Consider the following 22,996-nt stretch of genomic DNA (forward strand, 5'->3'; position numbering starts at 1 on the left):
TTTGCAAAAAAATATATATCTGACCGTCACTTTCCCTACCGAAAAATCATACATCATCAAGCGACCATCACCCAAAAACAAACATCCATCTCAGCAGACAAGTTGCACTAATGAAGAGGCGCCCCTATACCGAAACGCAGCAGCTGTCATCTGGAGCGGAACCAATCGGGAACAGTCGGCTTCGCTCGGCAGTGCTCGGCTCCCCTCAGAAAAGCAGCGTTTAAGGGTTGCCTCTGTACACTTGTTTGTTTGTCCCCCAGCATTATTACCCCATAGTATTTATTACATATTAATGGTTATTTGGATTCATTGTTCCGCCCCGACAGTATGCTCGAATTTATGGGTTTGCAAAATATTGAATGGGATAATGGAGCGAGTGTGAGGACGGTCATTGAGAGGCATTGTGCCTTTTTGTAATTAGATGATCTTAATTTTGGTGTTTGATTTATGGGTGCAATTTTAATAAAGTCACCACTATTAATAAGATGGTTGATGATAATGATGACTATGTTCATATTCTTCCAGATTGTGATAAGATATGGCCATCCTAACTTTAGAAATACACATACGTATAGTTAGGTATATTATTAAACTGCTGCTGAAAGTATACTTTTGTAAATTGTATTAAAATACACTTAAAATTATATTATAGAAGATACGCTTTTATCTACTCACTCTTTCTCTTAATCTACTAATATTTTTTGTACAGTATACCTGCACATTCAATATCTGTCCATCTCCGTACACGTATGAAGTCTAATTATATTACAAGAGTGCATTTTTCTATGCACACCGCGCATTAGTACCTATTACGCTGCGCTAATGCAATTTTAATTATAAGAGGCGCGCCGCAAAGTGCCCGCTGCATTGTGATTGCTATTTTTCCAAAGCTTTTAACAAATTAAAAACACGGCTAAGTGTTTCTGTAATCGGCTGGAATGTTTTTTATCGACTCTGTGACTATCTAGGTTCAAATGTAATGTATCTGGATGTGAAATCAAAATAAACACTAATAATTTACGGAGAAATATTAATAAGTAGGTACCTGCTTAATATAATGAAGCATAATATTAAAACAAAATATGCTTTTTTATCATAAATCATGACAAAAAATACATATTAATTGTAAATTTCTAGCACACGTATTATGGATGGATACAGATCTACGTAGTGTAGGTACGATTATGATGGTCGTAGAAGCCTACGTAACAGCGTGATAATAAAGACAGTGCCTGTCTATTTTTATCGCGTGGTGTTAAAAGTGACACTAATTTTATCACGTCGATAAAGCCATCCACATATATCTGAACGAAAATTTTAACAATGATTTTACGAATCAGTGGTAAAATTTCGATTTTTAACAAAATACCTTGCAAATTGTGTGGTTTAATATTCAGCAGCGAATTCAGAATTAGCATACGGTTTGCATAGTGATGACCCATACGCAAATCCGCGTGCGATCGCCTAAATTGGTTACACTGAATCGGACAAATCGGTATGCATATGTGAATATGTAATATCTACCTTCATATGCATATGGAAAATGCTAAATTATGTGTATTGTCTGTGTGTTTACGAATAAAAACTATTGTATTCTATTCTAAAGAGTAAAATAATGCAGAAATCATAATAATATAAAGTCTATTTTTTTATTCGGTAGACTAAAATGACATTTCATAGTATGAACATCATGTGTCATTTCATACTATGAAATGTCATTTTAGTCTACCGAATAAAAAATAGACTTTAAGCACCTACCCTCAATTCGTCAATATTCAAAATACTGAATATAACCTTCGACTCCCTTTTTGTATTTTTTCTCTAACCAGAATCATTACTATAGTTTGTCAAAGGAATGTCTTATTTCAAATATAGACAGAGAGAATCATACTATCTCTGTCTTACACTAGTACTAACACCCAGAAGAAAAGGATGAGAATGATAATAATATATAATAAATTTTTATTTATTTATTTATTTTATTTACTAAATAAATAGCGAAATAAATAGAATACCTCCGCTAAACGTATGTATCGTGTTACCGGGCGTCGGTAACATAGTGAGGTGAGTTTTCACTTCTATCGGCACTCCCGGAGTGCAACCGTTGTTGCTTGTTTTGTTCTGACAAATTAGTTTGCCCAACTATACTATACAGTATTGAGTACAGAGGAGCGTCAAACTCACGTCCTCCCATGTTTTCTGTCAATGTAAGGGTTCAAATAAGCATAAGTTAACTTGAATAATCTTGCATTTTTCAGATGTATTTGGACTAAATTTAATTGAGATTAAACTTTCGTGAGACATATTTTAAACTGTTTAAACGACAACGAACGGTTTCACTCTTGAATTTTTAGTCGCTTATATTGGCGACATGTTTCGAACCCTTCAAACATACAGAACAAATAACAACATGTCACATGTCACCAATAGCGACTAAAAGTGAGTGACACCGTTGTCATCTAAACAGATTAAATTTAATTGCCTAATTTAACTACTTACGAGTAGAAACTTGATAGTTAGATAAATATATATCGGCATAATTAATATTTGTACCTATTGTTGAAACAGTTCCTAGTTCCTACCTTAAGGTGACAGTTCATTTCTAACCGCAGCTGCACTACTGTTTATTTTACTATGGAAATTGACAGTAACAGTGACGCGTTCAGTACCAGTAGTGCAGCTGCGGTCAGAAATGGAATGTTACCCTTATTCACTACAAACCTAAATATGGCTAAAATTATATAATTATGTATGTGTTTGGTTTTCCGCTAAGGATAATTATGGTAGTTTTATCCTCCACATTTAAACGATTAGATTTAATACGTAGCAAATGTATCGGTTGTTGAGGATTTCAAATAAAAACTACACAATGCAACCAACATTAAATAATTTTACTTTAATTAAGCACATTAGAAAAGTAACGGATGTGGGTTAAAATATTGGTTCACCTACCATGAATTACAAATTTAGAAGGAATGTACAGGTATTGGCAAGATAACAGGACTCCTGAACGACAGTTAAATTCATATTAAATGTATTATCCACTATCTATTGCTCTCATTTTAATAGCTACAAGCACCAATAACTAAAATCCTTAAACGATTTCTATAAAAGAGCATATGAGCTCAATAAAACTCTAATAAACGTCAGGAACATGCAAAGTCACGCGTCAACCGTTAATATGGATTAGTTATCAATAAACCCACACATATGGGAGCCGTGGATAATTTACAACTAGTTTAATAAAGTCACACCCCACGATTTGAAATCTGCAGTTATTTCATATTGTTCGTTGTCTATCATGTCTATGAGATATTACTTTCTCTGTCATCCTGATTCTAGACCGTTATAAAGGATTCCAGATCCGTAGTTTACGTCACTATATTCCACCTATATTCACTAAAGGATTATGTAGGTACATGTCTTTGCCTGTAACCTGGGCTAGATCAGCTCACGGGCCGCAAGATTTAAAGATTAACCCCCGTATTCATAAAACTATACGGGCCTGATTTAGTTAAATTATGTTTTATCCCTTTCTTACAAATACATAAGTCAAATGACAGATAAGGACAAACTATTAGCTAATTGAGGTTTGTAGCGCGTTTATGAATAAAGGGGTTAGTACTTATTTAAGGTACGTTTTTACTCCGTGGGTACTTCCGCGCATTTTTTGACAAATGCGCAAAAGATGCCGCGCGCGGCCGGATTCGAAACCCCGCGCTGTGGTCTACGCTCGTAATACCTTTTCCTTGATATTAAATTAATTTTAATTTCTTTTTAGGGTTCCGTAGCCAAATGGCAAAAAACGGAACCCTTATAGATTCGTCATGTCTGTCTGTCTGTCTGTCTGTCCGTCTGTCCGTCTGTCTGTCCGTCCGTATGTCACAGCCACTTTTCTCCGAAACTATAAGAACTATACTGTTGAAACTTGGTAAGTAGATGTATTCTGTGAACCGCATTAAGATTTTCACACAAATATAGAAAAAAAACAATAAATTTTTGGGGTTCCCCATACTTAGAACTGAAACTCAAAAAATTTTTTTTCATCAAACCCATACGTGTGGGGTATCTATGGATAGGTCTTCAAAAATGATATTGAGGTTTCTAATATCATTTTTTTCTAAACTGAATAGTTTGCGCGAGAGACACTTCCAAAGTGGTAAAATGTGTGTCCCCCCCCCTGTAACTTCTAAAATAAGAGAATGATAAAACTAAAAAAAATATATGATGTACATTACCATGCAAACTTCCACCGAAAATTGGTTTGAACGAGATCTAGTAAGTAGTTTTTTTTTATACGTCTTAAATCGCCTAAATACGGAACCCTTCATCCTTCATGGGCGAGTCCGACTCGCACTTGGCCGCTTTTTTACCTAAGGAATTACCAGCCAAAGTAATTAGCTTCTGATGTATACACGTTAGAAATGTATATATTACAGTGCATGTAATACTGATCAAAACATTACGATTATAACAGGAAGTAAGTACCTACATCAATCAAATCATTCCGTTCAAGATCTGTATCAATGCGTGCAGCTTTATCTGCAATTACTGAATTAACACTATCGGCACAAAAATGTAACAAATAATGTATAAATCAAATGTTATCATTCGTTTTAATGTCTTTTATCAATCGTAAAGATATCTGTTAATCCTTGTTATCAATGGGATTACATGTTGTCGAATCTTGGATTGAGCGCGATGGAAATCATACGATTGAGTTGACATACAGGATTGGTGATTGAGTGTAAAAACCCAAAATAATCAATTATTTATATTTTTATCGTCCTGAGACCCAGAAGCATTTGTTTTGTTTTAGAATTTGGAACCCTTAGTTACTCAATGAAAGTTCAAAATATTTTTTTGGAATATGTACAAAAATTTGTAAGTCCCTACTTAGGAGGTTAAATCGGGGATAACTTTTAAAAGTATTACAATTTAGTAAATAAATCCCAATCCATCCATATAACGTCGTGAGTAGGGTTTGCAATCCGGATCCGAAATGTATGGGAAGATCCGGATCCAGATCCGGATAATTTCATACATTTCGGATCACGATTGCAAACCCTAGTCGTGAGTAATGGTGTAATAGGATCTGGTATCCTTAACAACAAAATGGAAAATGATGTATACCTAGAGAGCTTCTCGCTCGATCAAATATACTGTGACTTTATGGACAAAACAAATAGATACCTATCATGATTTAAGAGATTTTATTCTCATAAGGTTTACACAATAAACTTTGTATTTATTATAACCATAAACATAATTAATAACAAACTTACAATAAAAAGTAACCTAAAATTAAAACTACTTACCTACAAAACTAAAACTTATACCTAAAAAATAAATAAAAATAACGTGGGTGACCTAGCCCAATATGTATATAATATTAGGCTAGATCACCCAGGTCCGATAATAAATCGCTTACTGAGGAAACATATTATTATTGCTTAAATCTAGGTACAAAAGGACATGTTAAATGGTTACAGCGACTACTTACAAAAATGCCTCCTAGTAACATGCTCATATTAAAATTTCTATCCAAATAGTTCGGCGGCATTTAACGTTTTTCCTGTCATCTAAGCCGAAATCATAAAAATATGACGTTTATCAGAACCTCGGGCTTAATCAACCTGGATTTGTATACACAGTAATCCGTAACCGAACTAATCAAAGTTTTACATTTCAAGGTTATCCTTGAGATTAGATTTGGTACATTTTACTGTTTTAATCAATCCTTATGTTAAATTCGTTCGCGTCGATCATTCTTTGGTTTATCTGTGGTTTATCTTTATGGTTTAATGTTTTAAAATGCACTTTATTTTCTTAATTCACAAAATTCGGATGTGTAATTTTGACTTTTTATTCTATGAATCAGTTCTTCGTGCAAGGGAACAGAAATTGTTTGATTTCTATTTGGTTTACATACATACATACTTATTTCCCGGAGGGGTAGGCAGGGACCACGGATTTCTACTTGGTACGATCCTGACATACCTCTTTCGCTTCCGTTATTTTCAATAACATTCCTCATACAAACTCGCCGGTTTAAGGTGCTCTTGACCTGGCCTTTCTTCAGGAAATTAACTAATAATATAATTTATATTAATTTGGTTTAGATTTTCGAAAACGGCAGCGAACTCCTAGATAGTGTCAAGATAAACCATAGACTAACGAACATCCACCTATCATCACCTGTTATGAAAATCTTTTACCAAAAGCGCCTCTCAGGTGGCAACTGACAGTTTTTAACTATATCCAAGTACGGCAACCACTATAAAAAAATTGTTTGGCACTGACATATGTTCCGCTAGCATGTCCAACTATAGCGCGTACTGGCATATGAATGCGAGCAAGATGTATAGAAAGTAAGTTACGCAGACTTTCTCGAATTTGTCAGTTTGACTGCTGAGTTTGACTATTGTTCACCAGCGGCGGTAGCACGGTCGCATTTTTATCGCTTGTCACCATGCCTGTCACGTTCTAACAAGTATGTAAGTGCGAGAGTGACGGGCATAGTGACAGGCGATAAAAATGGAACCATGCTGCGCCCGCAGAACTGTAACATGCGCTGTACAGTATCAAATACCTACGTGATCTACTACGTTGTTATGTAATGATGATGATACTTATCAAATCGAGATCTTTCTTCCACATTTCTAGATTTTATAAACATAACGGTGTATAACATTGCATAGGATTGTGACGCGACGTATCTTTGACAGTGTCATTCGATAACAATGACAAATCTGGGCTTAGGCGGCGAAAATTGAAAGCCCAGGGCTTAGGGGGACCTGCACTCCTGGCGAAACGTCACATTTCGATAAACATACTGACATGTTGTGACGATTGACACAATCTTGGGAATGGGATTAGTGACGCGGCTTCACGTGTATTTTTACTATGCAATTGGTGATAACAAGATTTTTGGCAATCGGGTTTTTTTTCATACACACGACATAAACTGCCAGTAGGTTTTTTATTGGAAGATATTATAGCCTAGAGAAGTGTAACCTAGAGCTCATTTAGACGGTGCGAGAACTCGCATGCGAGTTTCATTACATTGCGTCATTTGATCGGTCGGCTGAATTTATGTAACCTCAATACTCCGCAATGTAACTAAAATCGTATAACGAGTTCTACGAGTCTAAATGAGCTCTAATTCTAGAGTTTCTAGACTCGGGATTATTTATAGTGCATATTTCAACTTTTCATTCCCAAGGAAATACTTCTTAACTTCAAAAAGACTGACATTAAACACATCTTATACAGATTGAAGTCCAAATTAGATATTTTTATAATAAGCAACAACAAAATTAAGAGAAAATACTTTGATAGTGTAAATTATTTGACAAATAATACGGTAGCTGACTCAAATTACTTTGCTATTGCCTAAAAAATATAGTTATCTTTCCAAATTGTATTAACGTGATTCAGACTTCGGGGTAATTTAAACTAATCGAAATCTTCCATGTTTTACATTATTACCTAGAGTGCCACTTATGTCCAGATAGCGAAAAAGTGTCGTGTGTGGTGTGTGACTCTAGTTAATGTAAAACATGGAAGATATTGCGATTAGTGTAAATTACCCCGCAGTCTAAATTGTCCCCCTGCACCTTATTAAAAAAAACTTTCAGTAAACTGAAATAAATGTCATATACTCAGAAAAAGTGACCCAAGCCTCTAGTGCCCCAGGCTGGAATAGAATGCCTGCCGCGATAGCAGAGGACACTAAAGGCTTGGGTCACTTTTTTTGAGTATATGACATTTATTTCAGTTTATAATTTATATAGTAGTGTGACTACTCGAAATAATAACAAATTAAAATATTTTCTGGAAATAATTTAATTTGTCCTAGTATGAAAACTGCCAGTTTTAGAAAATCATATAATCAAAATTTTCGTTTTTGGTACAAGCTTTTATCGCTGACTGTACTTTTCTTACGACAGACAACTAATACTCATTGAGACAATTATAAAAACCTCTAACACAATTAGCTTGCGTTGTTTTATCTCAGAATTCCTATGGCCACCTCCTGTCTCCATCAACAGATCAGCTCTATGTCATAATAATATTTCATTGTCATCCGAAACCGACCGAAGTGGATCAAATTTAACTTGCAAGATTTGATTACAGACCGACAGACAGACAACGGGACAGGTGAAACTAAATAAAAGCTTGTAATGAAGGCAAACATTATGAATGAAAGGGAAGTCTTACATTCGAAGTAATCAAGATAACCCTCTAAGGTCATTAGAATCGTCAAACTTAACCGGTGCCTTTGTTGGTGTCCCGATTTCTCTTGTTTCCCCGAATTATTTGCTAAAGCAACACTCTTAATGTTCTTAATTACCGCACGCATCCAAAAAACACCTAACGTTACACACATCAACCTTAACACGAAGCGTTAAGGTTGAATTTAAAGGAGGTTTGATTGCGGTTGACGCAATTTAAAGTTTGTCAGTAAACACTGTCGAAATGTCATTAATGGGCGGCTCCTTTGACGGATTAGATTCTTTAACAATTGCCGGTCAACATTGGTTAACTCGTGCCTAGATTTGCCATTGTGGAATGACGTGGGTGATTTAGAATAAGAATGGCATTAGTCCATAGATAATTTCTCTAGGTTCATCACTAATTAATGAGTTTCATCTCTCTCAAGCCTCTTTGGACTTACCAAAACTTTTAAAGCCAGTAATGATCACGCGCCATATTGCGGAATTTCAATGGAACAAAATTTTTCATACTAAACTGAACTGTCACCACATACATGGGAATAACAGCGCCCTCTTGACAATGATCAATTGATCATATATTTCTGGTCGGGCTTTAATGTGGCTGTACAAATCATATTATGAAAAAACCGGACAAGTGCGAGTCGGACTCGCTTACCGAGGGTTCCGTACTTTTTAGTATTTGTTGTTATAGCGGCAACAAAAATACATCATCTGTGAAAATTTCAAATCTCAAGCTATCACCTGGTGAAAGTCAGATATAGCCTGATGAAAGACAGACAGACAGTCGGAGTCTTAGTAATAGGGGCCCATTTTTACCATTTGGATACGGAAGAGGAGTCTATTCTTTTGGGCCATACCATGCCGACACTTTAAGATGACAAAAGTCATGCCGATGACAAAGATTCATAACAAAGGTAGGTATTTCACCAGACGAAAAATAAAACATGCCGGGTTTTGGCCCAAAAAAACGCTTGACAAACAGTGCCAAGTGGCGTCGGAAAACAAAAGCGCAAGGCAATCACAATCCCCTAAATTATTAACGGGTACACCACAAAATTCAATTGTCATACCGGTTTGACACGCGAGCGTAGGGCCACCGAATTCAATGTCATAAACCAAGGACATGTCTTGTAGTTGTAGTTTTAACTTTCTTGGCTTTCCGTTGTTACTGAGGATCTTCTAAATGACAACCACTACACTTGGAGAATTGAGATATAATTAGAAGTAGCCGTACCATTAGTTTCAGAAGTGGTAGTTTAATGTTAGGTTATTTTTGTTTGAAAAACTTTATTTTTTCAATAGGAAACTCCGCAATAAGTATTGAGGGTGAAGTAACTTCTTCTTGTCACCCGTTGCCTGGATTTTTGTGGTAGTTATAAGCCCTTTCCACAAGGGGCCATAATATAACGTGGTACAAGATTTTTCCTAACAAACTGTGTGGGACAGGATAACTGCAGCTTTCTGTTATCATACTTCAAAACAGGTCAAACAGTGCCTGCACCCACAACTATAAAAAAGCAGGACAAATCCCAGTTACCCCGGATTTATGGCGACCCGTCGAGGCCAAGTCTTTTCCTACACTTGGTCTTGGTCAAACATTGTGAATAATAGCGCACACAGCGATGTCGTGACCACTTGGCAAATATTGACAGTTTGGCCGCCACGAATGTTACCCTTTGATTGATCGAGCTAGTGCGCTGTTTTTACATTTAGTCTGTGTTTTGGTTACAGTAATGACTAGAACGGCGATCCTGTTTTTAATTTGGGCTTTGTACTAACAGGCCTAGCAAAGATTACTATATTTTTGATAGAAAACGCAAATTGAAACTTAGATAATAAAGATAGATAAAAAAAAAATATTCGTGACGATCACAAAACATGTACGAACAAGGACATGTACAGACAACAACAGCAAGAAAAGAAGAAATCAATACGTGTGCATCACGAAATGGACCCAACTCAGCATAATGCTAGCTATAAAGCCAGCGCTGGTCTTCAGTCGGGCCCATTCGGTGATGCCACGACGGATAACACATAAAGCTACATATTAAAACACTACAAAGATACACAAAAGGAATAATTAAGAAAATAGAGAATACAAAAATAAAAAAAATATATGTAGACATACAAGAAAAATAACAAAGAAAACAAAAAAAGGAAAACATAAACATAGACAATTTATAGTAATATTATGAACATTTTTACGCAACTTAATGTATGAAAATAGTTACGTGACTTTACGTAGCATCATCATCCCGATACATTTCTCCTTTTCGTTTGGCGATTGTCAGTTTGCGATTGTCATTTTGGCTAGGCCCCCAGCAACACTTGACTAACCATTGGTGGATTTTATGTCTTTCCAATAAAGTATCTGAGTAATTGACAGTTAAGGATAGTGTTGGCTATGCGTTCCCCATTATCGGGGACTCAAACTGATACTACCTACCTACATAATTCACATTGACACAAGATTTTTTTAACAAGGGACCTTATTAGCAAACGAAACGAAAACAGTTACACATACGCGCTGTAATATATGTACAGATTCTTATGAGAGACGGCACACCGCTTGCGTGACGACATTTTAAAGCATGCGCACGTGCACGTCTACGCACACGCAGCCAGTGCTCTGGACTCTATATAATCAATATTACATACTTAACTTGTCACATTTTGTCTAGGAGTTTGGTTACCTATTTATATCGATAAGGACTTAGGTGATTTATTTCGATAAGGATGTCTGCATGCTGAATGCTCGATTAGATTTTATTTGAAGTAGCATTGACATATCATTTATCCAATTCCGTTTATTTCTGCGTTATCTCATTACATTTACATAGTATTTTATTTATTTTCATTAATAAATGCATGGGTAAATCATATAAATACCACTGCATTATTATTGTTTGTCTCAATTTAAGATGATATGTCATTGTGAGGCAAGATGGAAATACCTGATAGATATTATTATTTCCGATTTTCCGGAGATATCGATAAACATTGACAATGATTGAATACTTTCTTCTAATAATATACTACAAAAATATCCCAATCTGTACGAAAAACATCATAAACTGCGCAAATAGGAATATTTAGGCACAAATATAGCGGAAGAAGTATTTAACTGGGACACACGTACTACAGGCAAACTTCCTTATTCATAAAACTTAGCAAACCTCTGTACAATGTTGTCCCTTCCATACAAAGGCAACTGTCAAAATGAGGGACTAGGACAAACCATTATCAAGTCCTTATTAGACATTACAAGACAAGAGTTTATGAAAGACGAGTTTATAAATATATAAAAAATGAAATCCACAATAAAAGAGAGTGATTTCTTTCAAAAGATTTTTGAGACTCCGGGAAGTGGTTTAAATTTAAGTTACAAGATTGGGAGCAAACAAATAAGAGTGAAGATAAAAAAATGTGTAAAAATGCGACACGAAGTTAACTGTTAACTAACAGCTCGTAAACCTTATTACAAAAGGCATAAGGTCCACAGACGAACATTGAAGAGTTTTGCTGTTTGTACCTGTGAGACTTGACAATCTTACATCCGAATAAATCAATACGCCTCAAAACCGCCTGATACGGTTCGATTTTAACGGATTCCTCGAAGTCACGAGGACACAAACACACAAACAGACTAACGATGTTATCTTGCATTAATGTTTGCTTACACGGGTAGGTACACATGTCCAACTCGGATTTACAAGACGAGGGCATGAATACGCAGGTACGGTTAGAAAAAAAGAATATTAATATTCTATCGTAAATGTGAGTACCTTCTTCGTTTGTGTCATCAATTTTATGATCATACTGCACCCGGATGACTTCTGGTTTAGTATTGAAAAATGGTATTTTAATCATATTAGTAATACCATTACAGATAGGTAGGTATCTTAAGTATGAAAGTCCAACTATCGCATGAAACTCGACTCAAAACACAGTTTAAATTGTTATACCATTTATACCATATAAAAACCATCAGTTTTAGCTGAATAAAATTGAGGATCATATCGGTAGCTTTTATGGTTGTCATTGCTTTCGTTTGACCCGTACTAAATGTGACATACCATGCAACATTACCAACTGTATTTTAACTAAGCGCAAAACTGTTTCTTGATATTATATTGTGACGTTATTGGTCTTTACTATCTCATATAACATGGTACATATTATGATGTCATCTAAAATGTCATACAATCAGAAACCAAGTCTTGAGTAGGTATTTTCCGTGAAAGTTACAAAATCAATACACATTTAACAAAACTCCAGGTGTTGCACACCGTACCTTATCGCGCGCTATCCAAAATTCGTGTTCGATACAAAAATTACAACTATCATAACACGACTATTTAAACTGGCGATACGTTATCGCGCTTTTGTCGATGCCGCCTGTAAATCAAAGCCATAAAACAAGCGTAATTTCGCCAGCGATAGGCTCTGACGGGCCACTGATAAGTGATAAGTGATAAGATAGAGATAGTGTCACGCCGAAATCTGAAGCCGTGGGATTTGGTGGATATTGAATATTGTGACGTTGGGTATTGGCCACGTTGGCAAATTACTGTCTAGTTAGTTGCAACAAAAAGGGTAAAACATTCTGGATTTCGTTATAAAAACACAAATCAGAGTCCAAACCCCCTTGCCTCTTCTCATCTTCTTATCTTTCTCTTTTAAGTCCTCATTTTCAAGAAATAGGTAAGTACCATTCAAACTTGTCCTCAAGTTATTTGAAGAAATCACAGACCGATGAAATAAGTTACTTACTAAGGAGAATGGGTGCTAGAGATTTTAAAAGGAGGTCTTGATCGAGTTGTGGCCTTCTTTTAGCTTGAAAGAATTACTTCGCCAGAAGAAGGAAGGAAGGAGAAGGCCATAGTAGTCTTTCAAGGACTTCTGATGCTCTTCAAGCGTACTTATTACACTCATAACTTAGATTTTCTTACCTCTGACAGGATAAACGTCAAGGTGTGAAGGAGGAGATACCCTCGGTTCCGGTCGAGGAACCGGTGACCAAGTGTTTTGGCCTAGGCTGTTCCGAAGAGCTTCACTCGCTAGAATTCCTGTGGACAAAAAAAAGAATCAGTGAATTGGTAGCGGGTAGCAACACGGAAAGAGTAAGGTGCCAGTAACAATTTGATCTTACCAAATAATGGACAAATCAAAAAACATTGCATTGGTGCTAGAGTCTGTGCGGAAAGAGAAGAGTCGTGGAATGTATGGGGTCCAATACATTCCACGACTCTCCTCTTTCCGAACAGACTCTACCAATAGAGAAACTGCAGTCAAGATAATGAGCCATATTAAGATTGAAAATACCTTTCTACTCGAGAAATTCTAGTAGGGAGTGTAGGGACCTCGGGGTCAGGTAATAATCTAGGGGAAAGCTGTCGAACTCACGACCTCCGGTATTGTAGGTATATCTAAACACCTTTATATTTTTTTTATTGGGATACCATGTAATGCTCATGTTACTTTATGGCAAATAAACTGAAACTATGAATCTAATCTATGATAACTAGCGACACAAAAATCAATCTATCAAACAGATAATTTAATTTAAAAATAGATCTAAGCTGCGGCATGCGTGGTGGCAGAGGACATTTGAGGAGTGTCTTTCAAAAGGGCTTATTTTTGTATGGTGTCCATAGAGAAATAGGCCCCTTTGAAAAAACTCTTCTCATTTATTTAGTTCCAATTACTCTTAGCATGCAAACTATTGATTTGGGCTGATCAGTCAAACTGACAATTTAAATCAGAGATTACTTTCCTCATTTAAGTGGCACGCAACACTGTGAGTCATATCACATCTGTCACGGAACGGACACATTACGAGTAGTGTATTTTAAAGATATACGAGTATACATATATTTTTTTATTGTAAAATATTTATACCTAACCTAAGCTTTATTAAAATAAACCATGAGGTTTTGGATGTATTTAGCAAAACCTTACACACCTGCATACATATTTGTATACAGAGATGCTAAGCTAGTATATTTGCTGACTGTGCAACAAACATATTTACTATATATATGACATTCAAGATCCCTATATACATTTTTTTTTATTAAAAATGGGCTTACTCATGGCCACAGACTAGCCGAGGCGAAGACGTGGCCTACGATGGAGCGAGTCTGCCCAGAAGGTGCCTGTTCACCCTTGATTTGAAGGTTGCCGGGTTATATGAGCTCGGAAATATAGACGCCGGCAAGGAATATATTTTTCTCCGTAGATTTAATTTGTAAACAAATGAAAACATTTTTCAGAAAAAAAGTAGCCACTATCATCGCCATCGTAACAATGCCGCATTTAAACAATTCAGCGAAATGAGTCCCGTGATTATGATCGCAGATACAGACAGTCGCAACGATATATCCAATTGAATGTCCGTCCGTGTCTTGATTTGTGTCGCGCCCTCGGTTGGACCCTTTCACAGCTGATCTTAATGGCATGCTTGATTTATTTGTAGATATGCAACACGTGATCTTGTAATGTGAAGTTTGTTTCAACTTTGTGATCGATTTAGATTTTGAAAGGGATTTATGTAAGGAAGATTAAAAAACACGTTATTAAAAGACAGTTGCCTAATCTAGGTAATAAATAAAATACTTTCAAAAAAATATAATTAAAAACATTCGAAAAGGAAGGAGGAAAAGGTGTAAGTAGTACTTATAAGAATGAAGTTTTATCAAGTTTTAAATACCCGAGAGAAGACCGCTTTTTGGAGCAATGTACAATTATAATATGTACATCATCACTGAAAAAATGTTTTATCAGTATTAAGTATAAAAACTATGAAATTACACTATAAGTATACATTCTACCAACTTGTGTAATCTTTAAAACAAATCTTTAACACGTGATGAAAAAAGGATTACATGAGGATTATAGATATAGTATTTCCTAATCAAACATCTGTTGAAAATCCAAACGAATTATGTTGGAAGTAAATTACATACTAACTTCAACGTTGGTATGTTATCTTAAGGTCTATTTTCATGATTTAAATACAAGTTAATCACAGTATTTGTTTTGCAAGTAGCGCTTGTAATTAGTTATATCTCAGATCGGTTTCAAAAGTACTATGCTAAAAACATCAGCATTGGAAATTACTCCTTCATCCAATTCATCCTCCGATTAATGAAGATTGGTTTTTACTCTAGGTATTTTATAGCTCTTCTTATTCTTTTTATTAGCTATTGCTTTTAAATTATTATTTTTTTAATTTAGCGATGTAACAAGTGGTAAGTTCATGTGGTAATTTACTTGATCAGCCACGTCCCAACTTCCCAACACCGTCCGATCGCGTGTAAAATCGATATAAATATACGTCTTCCACGACTTTAGGCATGCATCTTTTCAGGCATATCATATACACTCTCTATATAACCTTGTAAACAAATCGTCATTATGAATCACGAACGTACAGTCCATCACAATTATGTCAAGCAGGCTATTTGGCACTTGAACCATTAGGGCAGATGGCGCCACCGAATCGCTGTCTTCCGCCCGCCGGCACGGATTGTCTTGCCCGGCTTCCTGCGCGTGCTTCGATTTAAATCGACTTATAATAGTTATACTTGGTCAAGGAGATCTTGTTAGTAGAAAAAGGCGGCTATTTTGAAAAATGTAGGCGCGAAGGGATATCGTCCCATAGAAAATTTGAATTTCGCGCCTTTTTAGGGTTCCGTAGCCAAATGGCAAAAAACGGAACCCTTATAGATTCGTCATGTCTGTCTGTCTGTCCGTCTGTCCGTCTGTCCGTCTGTCCGTCTGTCTGTCCGTCCGTATGTCACAGCCACTTTTCTCCGAAACTATAAGAACTATACTGTTGAAACTTGGTAAGTAGATGTATTCTGTGAACCGCATTAAGATTTTCACACAAAAATAGAAAAAAAACAATAAATTTTTGGGGTTCCCCATACTTCGAACTGAATCACAAATATTTTTTTTTATCAAACCCATACGTGTGGGGTATCTATGGATAGGTCTTCAAAAATGATATTGAGGTTTCTAATATCATTTTTTTCTAAACTGAATAGTTTGCGCGAGAGACACTTCCAAAGTGGTAAAATGTGTGTCCCCCCCCCCCCTGTAACTTCTAAAATAAGAGAATGATAAAACTAAAAAAAATATATGATGTACATTACCATGTAAACTTCCACCGAAAATTGGTTTGAACGAGATCTAGTAAGTAGTTTTTTTTTATACGTCATAAATCGCCTAAATACGGAACCCTTCATGGGCGAGTCCGACTCGCACTTGGCCGCTTTTTTACTGACAAGGTTTGCTTGACCAGCTATATGAGCGAATTTAAGAAAGCTATTCAAAGAGCTAAAACAGCTCGTGCTATCGAGTGTCCCTGGACTTGTCTAGGAAATATTATGTGATATTTATGTTGTTTTCGGTGAAAGAAAATAACTGAATCTGCATTCATTTGCGTGAAAAAAGGTAATATGTAGTTCCCAAAACTCATTGGGTTAGTTTGGGGATTATAATCAGGAACTCCTTGAGATTACTACCTGTGTCAAGTAGTGGGACATATATGGCATTATAGTTGATGAGAGCAAGAAGAAATCATGAGTAAAAACATATAAATGGAAAATATCGATTAATAACCCTCTGTAAGGTGTGAGACGTAAAAGCCAAGAGATAATTAATTCAGTTTGTTTTTGATACATTTGATAAAAAAGTCATCTTATTATTATTGGGCTTTTTAAATTAGCAGAAGAGTCTAGACAGACTAAAAAGCTAGTTGCGGATGTGTCACACATCCTTGACATCCATTGCATCGTTGTCACTAATCCCAAAATTAACACAATACCGCCATTTTATAGACTAAGTAATCAAACCGTCTAATAATAGATACTGGCTGCGCCAATTAGGAACAGTTAACTTTCTATTTATAGATAATTGAGTCACAGTTGGTTATCAAAAGTTTTGAGATGACGGAACATTAGAAAAATGTCTCGGTTTTACAAACTGAGCAGAAAGGATAACCAGATGTAATAGGATAATTTTATTATGATTCTGTTTTCCAAATTGCTTTAGGAAACCTAACACATTTCAATTGAGACATTGATTGATAACACTCGAAATATCTCACGTAAAATATTCGAAGATATAAATATTGGTTCACCAACATTTGAATTTTTCCTATTTTATATTTTTATTTTTCCTATTTTATATTTTTATTTGGTTTTAACTTATGAAGCGATTACTTAAATTAAAGCAATAGTAAATGTAAGAAAGAGTTCTTGGAAATTTCATCTATAGTTGGAATAAAAAAAAGTTCTGTTCAAACTAGTGCCCACGCCAAATCCAGGGATTAGTTGCCAAGCGGACCCCAGGCTCCCATGAGCCGTGGCAAAATGCCCGGACAACGCGAGGAAGAAGAGAGAGTTGGAATTTCAAATTTCCCGAAATTATCTAAGAAGGGTTTATTTTCCCGCAGTCGTACCTAATACTCTTAAATAGTAGGTAGGATTGTTCTAATTCTTCTCTAATCAATCTTTTTTCTTGTTTCACACTTTGTTTGTTCGCCTGTTCTAGTCTATGGTTAAAAAACAAAGCCAGCCGAATGGCGCCAGCGGAATCAATGGCCGGCGTCCGGCGCTCGTCACAATTGTCGCTGACAACGCCAATTGGACATCGCTTCCTGTGCCAGCGCAAGTCATGAGCTGACTGCTGTGTGAACTGTTTACTTGACAACCTATATCACAACCACTACTAGTTCGGGAATTTGCAAGTCATGAGCTGACTACTGTGTGAACTGTACGGTTACTATCATGGTCTAATAAAACATGGTCTTCTCTTCCCAGAGTGTCACTTGCCTACGTCACAATAACATTGCCACTTTATTTCAACATAACATGTTACATGGGTACATTATATCTATGGTTAATAAGTTAATTTATTTCTTTATAATTTAATAATTTTCATTTATATGTATTTTATCTTAAATTTTACAATAACACGTCATTTTTAATTATTCGTTAGCAATATCTTCCGATTCACGAAAGAAATTTCAGACGTTTGGGTAATTCTGTTTACACTACTGGCAACACAGGATAGCGCTGTCACATTTGACAATCCGCCATTTTGTCCCTGACCGACCGTCCTTGTCGAACGCGTGTTAATTGTTATTTCCTTCTCGCTCAGTGTCAGCAGTCGCAGTGTTTTCCAAACTTTTCACGTCGTAAGCTTCGTAATTAATGTTTTGTTACGAAAATGGTTGGCTGCTCTATTCGGAACTGTAAGAGTAGGAGTGAAAAGTGCAGTATAGATTTGTTTTATTTTACTATGTTTCTACATGAATAACTTAAAATTAATGCCGTTAAAATAATTTTCACTGTTGGTTAAAATTCTCCCACATTTTAAAGTTTGAGAACCTGTAAACAGCATGATGACGTAGGCAAGTGCCAGTTAGGTCATTCGCGAATCTCGGAAGAGAGTACCAGGCGGAGTATATTATTATACCATGGTTACTATCAGTTTGTCACTGACATAAACGCCGTCGAGAACGTAATTTACTTTCTATACATCACGCTCGCACTCGCATATTAGTGGAAACGGGATGTATAGAAAGTAAATTACGTTCTCGACGGCGTTTATGTCAGTGACAAACTGATGGTAACCGTACTGGGGCCTTATTCGACATGCCAATTTTGACGTCGCATGTTGAAGTTCATTTGAATCTGAACTATCGTGGGTTGTCGAATAGGTAAAGATCATTATCTGTCAGTGAATCTCATGTAAACAAATCATTTCATCGCTAGACTTGATTGTCTATTGGTATGGCCGCCATGTTTGGATTTATGACATTTAAAAGGGGATTCTATGGCATAGAGTAAACTGCATTTCTATTTTCTATAGTTTTTTGATTCCTCTACTCGACGCAAGATGGAGTTAACAGTCAAATTTTGATCTTGGCGTTATAAAAATAAACCGCAAGAACATGACATGCAGTTGCGTTGGTGTAGATCTATCATGAAAACGAATATATGACAATTGTCCAGAATTAAAAAAAAACTTGACAATAAACATACAGCAATACATATACCACTAAATGTCAAAAAGAAAACAGATTTATTATAATTACTAGGTAACAAATTATATATAAAGTTTAAATTCTAAACCAATCGTCGTGGTTCTTAGCAATGAACTTCTTGTAACTTGTGCGAAAAATATCATTTGATATTACACCAATTACTTTATGGTGAAGTAAAATATCATGAGTCATGAGGAAGACGGAGTAGCCACAATAAGCTATATTTTTGTCCTCTGGGTTAGATGGCAGTGAAACAGGGAGAGATAGTGAAGAATGCGGCAAAATAAGCATTTATTGTGTTGTTAGTAGTTAGTAGACTAGTTTTTTTTTCTAAAAATGAAAATTGACGCAACGGCGAGCTCATAGCCCCCTATGAGCCAGTCTGTTAGGTTGATATTTAATGGCTTATATAAGACAGCGGTCGTATATTGCCTCAGAAATTTGGATTTTGTCAGTTTGAATGAACAGCAAACTGGAGACATTGAGATTAATTAAAATAAACTTATTATTTTAGGTGTTCGTAAGAAATAAGGTATTGAACATTGACGGAAAATCGCGAAAACCCGGCCAGGTGCGTCGGACCACGCAAAATGGAGGAGGATTCCATACACTTACTTCTTCTACCATGTATCCATATGCCAAAATAGCAACAAAAAAGCCGAACAAAAATACCGTTTCTTCGCAGCACTAGATTTCAGTCCTTTTTTTAGAAAGTAATATGTTTAGGTACATAATATATATGTAAGTAATTTTTGTTATAATGTGAAACTTATATGTTGTGTTACGAGACTTACGAGTAGCTAACTTTAAACTTTAACAGCCTAACAGATCCCAATAAGGCCTAGTTTACCCTCTGGGTTGGAAGGTCAGATGGCAGTTGCTTTCGGAAAAACTAGTGCCTACGCCAATTCTTGGGATTAATTGTCAAGCGAACCATAGGTTCTCATGATCCGTGGCAAAATCGGGATAACGCGAGGAAGAATAACTTTGTCACAATAAAGAATATTTGGCCAAATATAAATCCGTATTTTATTACTCTTATTTGACCTACCTACTCGTATTGAGTCGTATTTTGCCGCCTAGTAGCCTCGAATTGGTTGTTGTATGTGGCTTTCCATAAATTAAGGGTCCTTATGCTTCAATAAGGACGTTTTCATCTGAAGTTGCAATAGAAATTGGAAAGCCACATTTTTACAAGCTTTTAGTTAGTTTCATCTGTCCCGGTTCCAATCAAATCATGCAAATTAAATTTGACCCACTTCCCGGGTGTTCAATGAAGCTGAAAATTTACATAAGTACATAATATGTAATATGGGCATAGAAGGTAGCATCCTATAGAAGTGGTCTACGCGTGCCTCCGTGAGGGACAAAACATACGCAATGCGACGCTATGATAGGTAGAATTTATTTGTTATGGTGGGCAACAAATAAATTCGACCAATCATCCATGCTAATTTACGGTGAGGAATAAAAAAAAATGTGAGACTGTGACAAGGACAAACAATAATAGCGCTTTCGCTGCTACTCCTACTGAAAGATACATAAGTCTATCCCGTTCTGTCAGTTATCCCCACCACTCATGCCCAATCCAGTTTAATACTAGATTCATGAATATGGGTGACAATACAATATTTTTATGGTACCATCGAGCTGATCTGATGGTAATGATACAGACCTCTTTTAAGTCTTTTTAACTTTGTGATAAAACAACGCAACTTAATTGTATTTGAAAATATTTAAAGAAAAATACAGTCAGAAATTCGAAATTTTGTTATCTAACCTCTCAATCACTCTTGCATATTCGAGCGATAAAGAGGCAAATAGCTGAGTTTCGATTTTCGCACTTCCCGGTAGGCCCCTTTGTAAACAAACCGCCTTGATGTATCAATGTCAAATTTTTAATTGTCTGTGAAAACTTGTCAAAAAAAAGTTTAAAGAAAAGGCAAAGAGTAGTATAATATATATAGCGCTGGCGGTACACCGAGAAATTCAGTAAAATGCTGCAAATGATGTTAAAGGTATGAAAATCGGTACGAACATTTGAAACAATTTGACCTGAAGCACCAACAAATAAAAAAAACGAGAGGAGTTATGACGTCATCTTTTTTTTTATAGAATTTAAAAAAATATTGTACCTATCGTGTGTGGTATTAAACGAAAGGGCTTTCTGAGCCGATTCCAAAAATATATCACTTCATTACATTTCAGTATTTTTTTTAAATAATACAATAAATAATTTTTAAAACATACCAAGTTTGGGTTTCTCCAGATACAATACCGTTAAAAAATGTTTTGTAAAATATACCTCAAATTTTATACTTAATATCCTCATATCTAATCCTAATAAAGCAATTTTGAAATTATTTACATTTAGGTTTTTTTTTAATTTTTCAGTTTTACAAAGTGTGATTATGAATCTCTCAATTAAATATTTAAAAAGAAAGCATAAAATTAATATATAACGTTTTTTTCAGAAAGTCTCTTATATCTCGGAATCTATAAGTCGTAGTAAAAATTGTCTATGTAAGAATTAAGAAAGAATTAACTGAAAAAACTCACCTTTAACGCCCCCCCTCTCCCGAGTTCTCCACCCCCACTCATTAGAACTTTTTCTTACTTAAAGCTTAGATATTACCAAAGGAACATGCAGTAGTATTTTATGCAACCGTTGTTTAAGAGAGGTCAAAAAAGGCGAGTGGCGTGAGTAAGTAAATTTAATAAAGACGCCACGAGTATTTTTTGAAAGTTAAACAACGTTGCATACAATACTTTTTCTACGACCAAGCGCTTACTTTGAAATGCAATGAAATAATAATAAAAATGGATGATGATGATTGTTTCATGTCCTAATGTGATAGGTTGTTCAGTGGGTGGGACTTTTAAGGGGAACGAAAATTTTATTACTTTTGCGCTACGACGCACGGTTTAGGAGATACAGCCCTGTAAATATTTCTCTTCCTTTTTTTCTTTTTTTGTTTTTTAAATCTTACTTAGGGATTTCTTAAAGGGGAACGAAAATTTGATTATTTTTGCTCTACGACGCACGGTTTAGGAGATACAGCCCTATAAAGATGAAAAAAAAAATCGTACCAGTAACCAAAACATGTCTATGGTTCACTCGTCTGTCAGAAATGACAATTAAAATTAGGTTGGCAACAATGTATTCCATACAATATTTTTTAAGTGGTGATTACACGAAGTATCGTAAAAGTGCCAAAAAGATACTGCTAACTATAAGATAAGAACTATAGGGGGTTTAAAGGTGTGTGCACGACCCTTTAAATGACAAATAAAAGTACGGGAGTAGAAAAACCAAGTTTCAATACTCTTATTTTACCCGAATGACATTATTACTCGTATTTATTCATTCGGACATAATATTCGGACATTATATTCGGCAGGGCTATTATTACACTTTGTAAAATTGAAAAATTAAAAAAAAAAAAAATTTAATGTAAATAATTTCAAAATTGCTTTATTAGGGTTAGATATGAGGATATTACGGATAATTTGAGGTATATTTTACAAAAAAAAAATTAACGGTATTGTATCTGGAGAAGCCCAAACTTGGTATGTTTTGAAAACTATTTTTATTATAATTTAAACAAAATGACTGAAATGTAACGATGTGATATATTTTTAGCATTGGCTCAGAAAGCCCTTTCGTTGAATACCACACACGATAGGTTTCTAATTT

At 35.5% G+C, this 22,996-nt stretch overlaps 1 protein-coding gene across 2 annotated transcripts in view; it reads right to left on the reverse strand.

Annotated features, from left to right (window-relative positions):
• Positions 1–22,996, reverse strand: part of LOC134648335 (zinc finger protein Gfi-1b) — a 96,939-nt gene that overhangs the window by 31,877 nt on the left and 42,066 nt on the right. For both annotated transcript variants that reach the window (XM_063502845.1, XM_063502844.1), the window contains exon 2: positions 13,193–13,309. In XM_063502845.1, coding sequence (XP_063358915.1) covers positions 13,193–13,309 — 117 coding nt within the window. The remainder of the gene's footprint in view (positions 1–13,192; positions 13,310–22,996) is intronic.

Source organism: Cydia amplana, chromosome 5 (assembly GCF_948474715.1).
Source record: "Cydia amplana chromosome 5, ilCydAmpl1.1, whole genome shotgun sequence".
Taxonomy (NCBI): Eukaryota; Metazoa; Arthropoda; class Insecta; order Lepidoptera; family Tortricidae; genus Cydia; species Cydia amplana.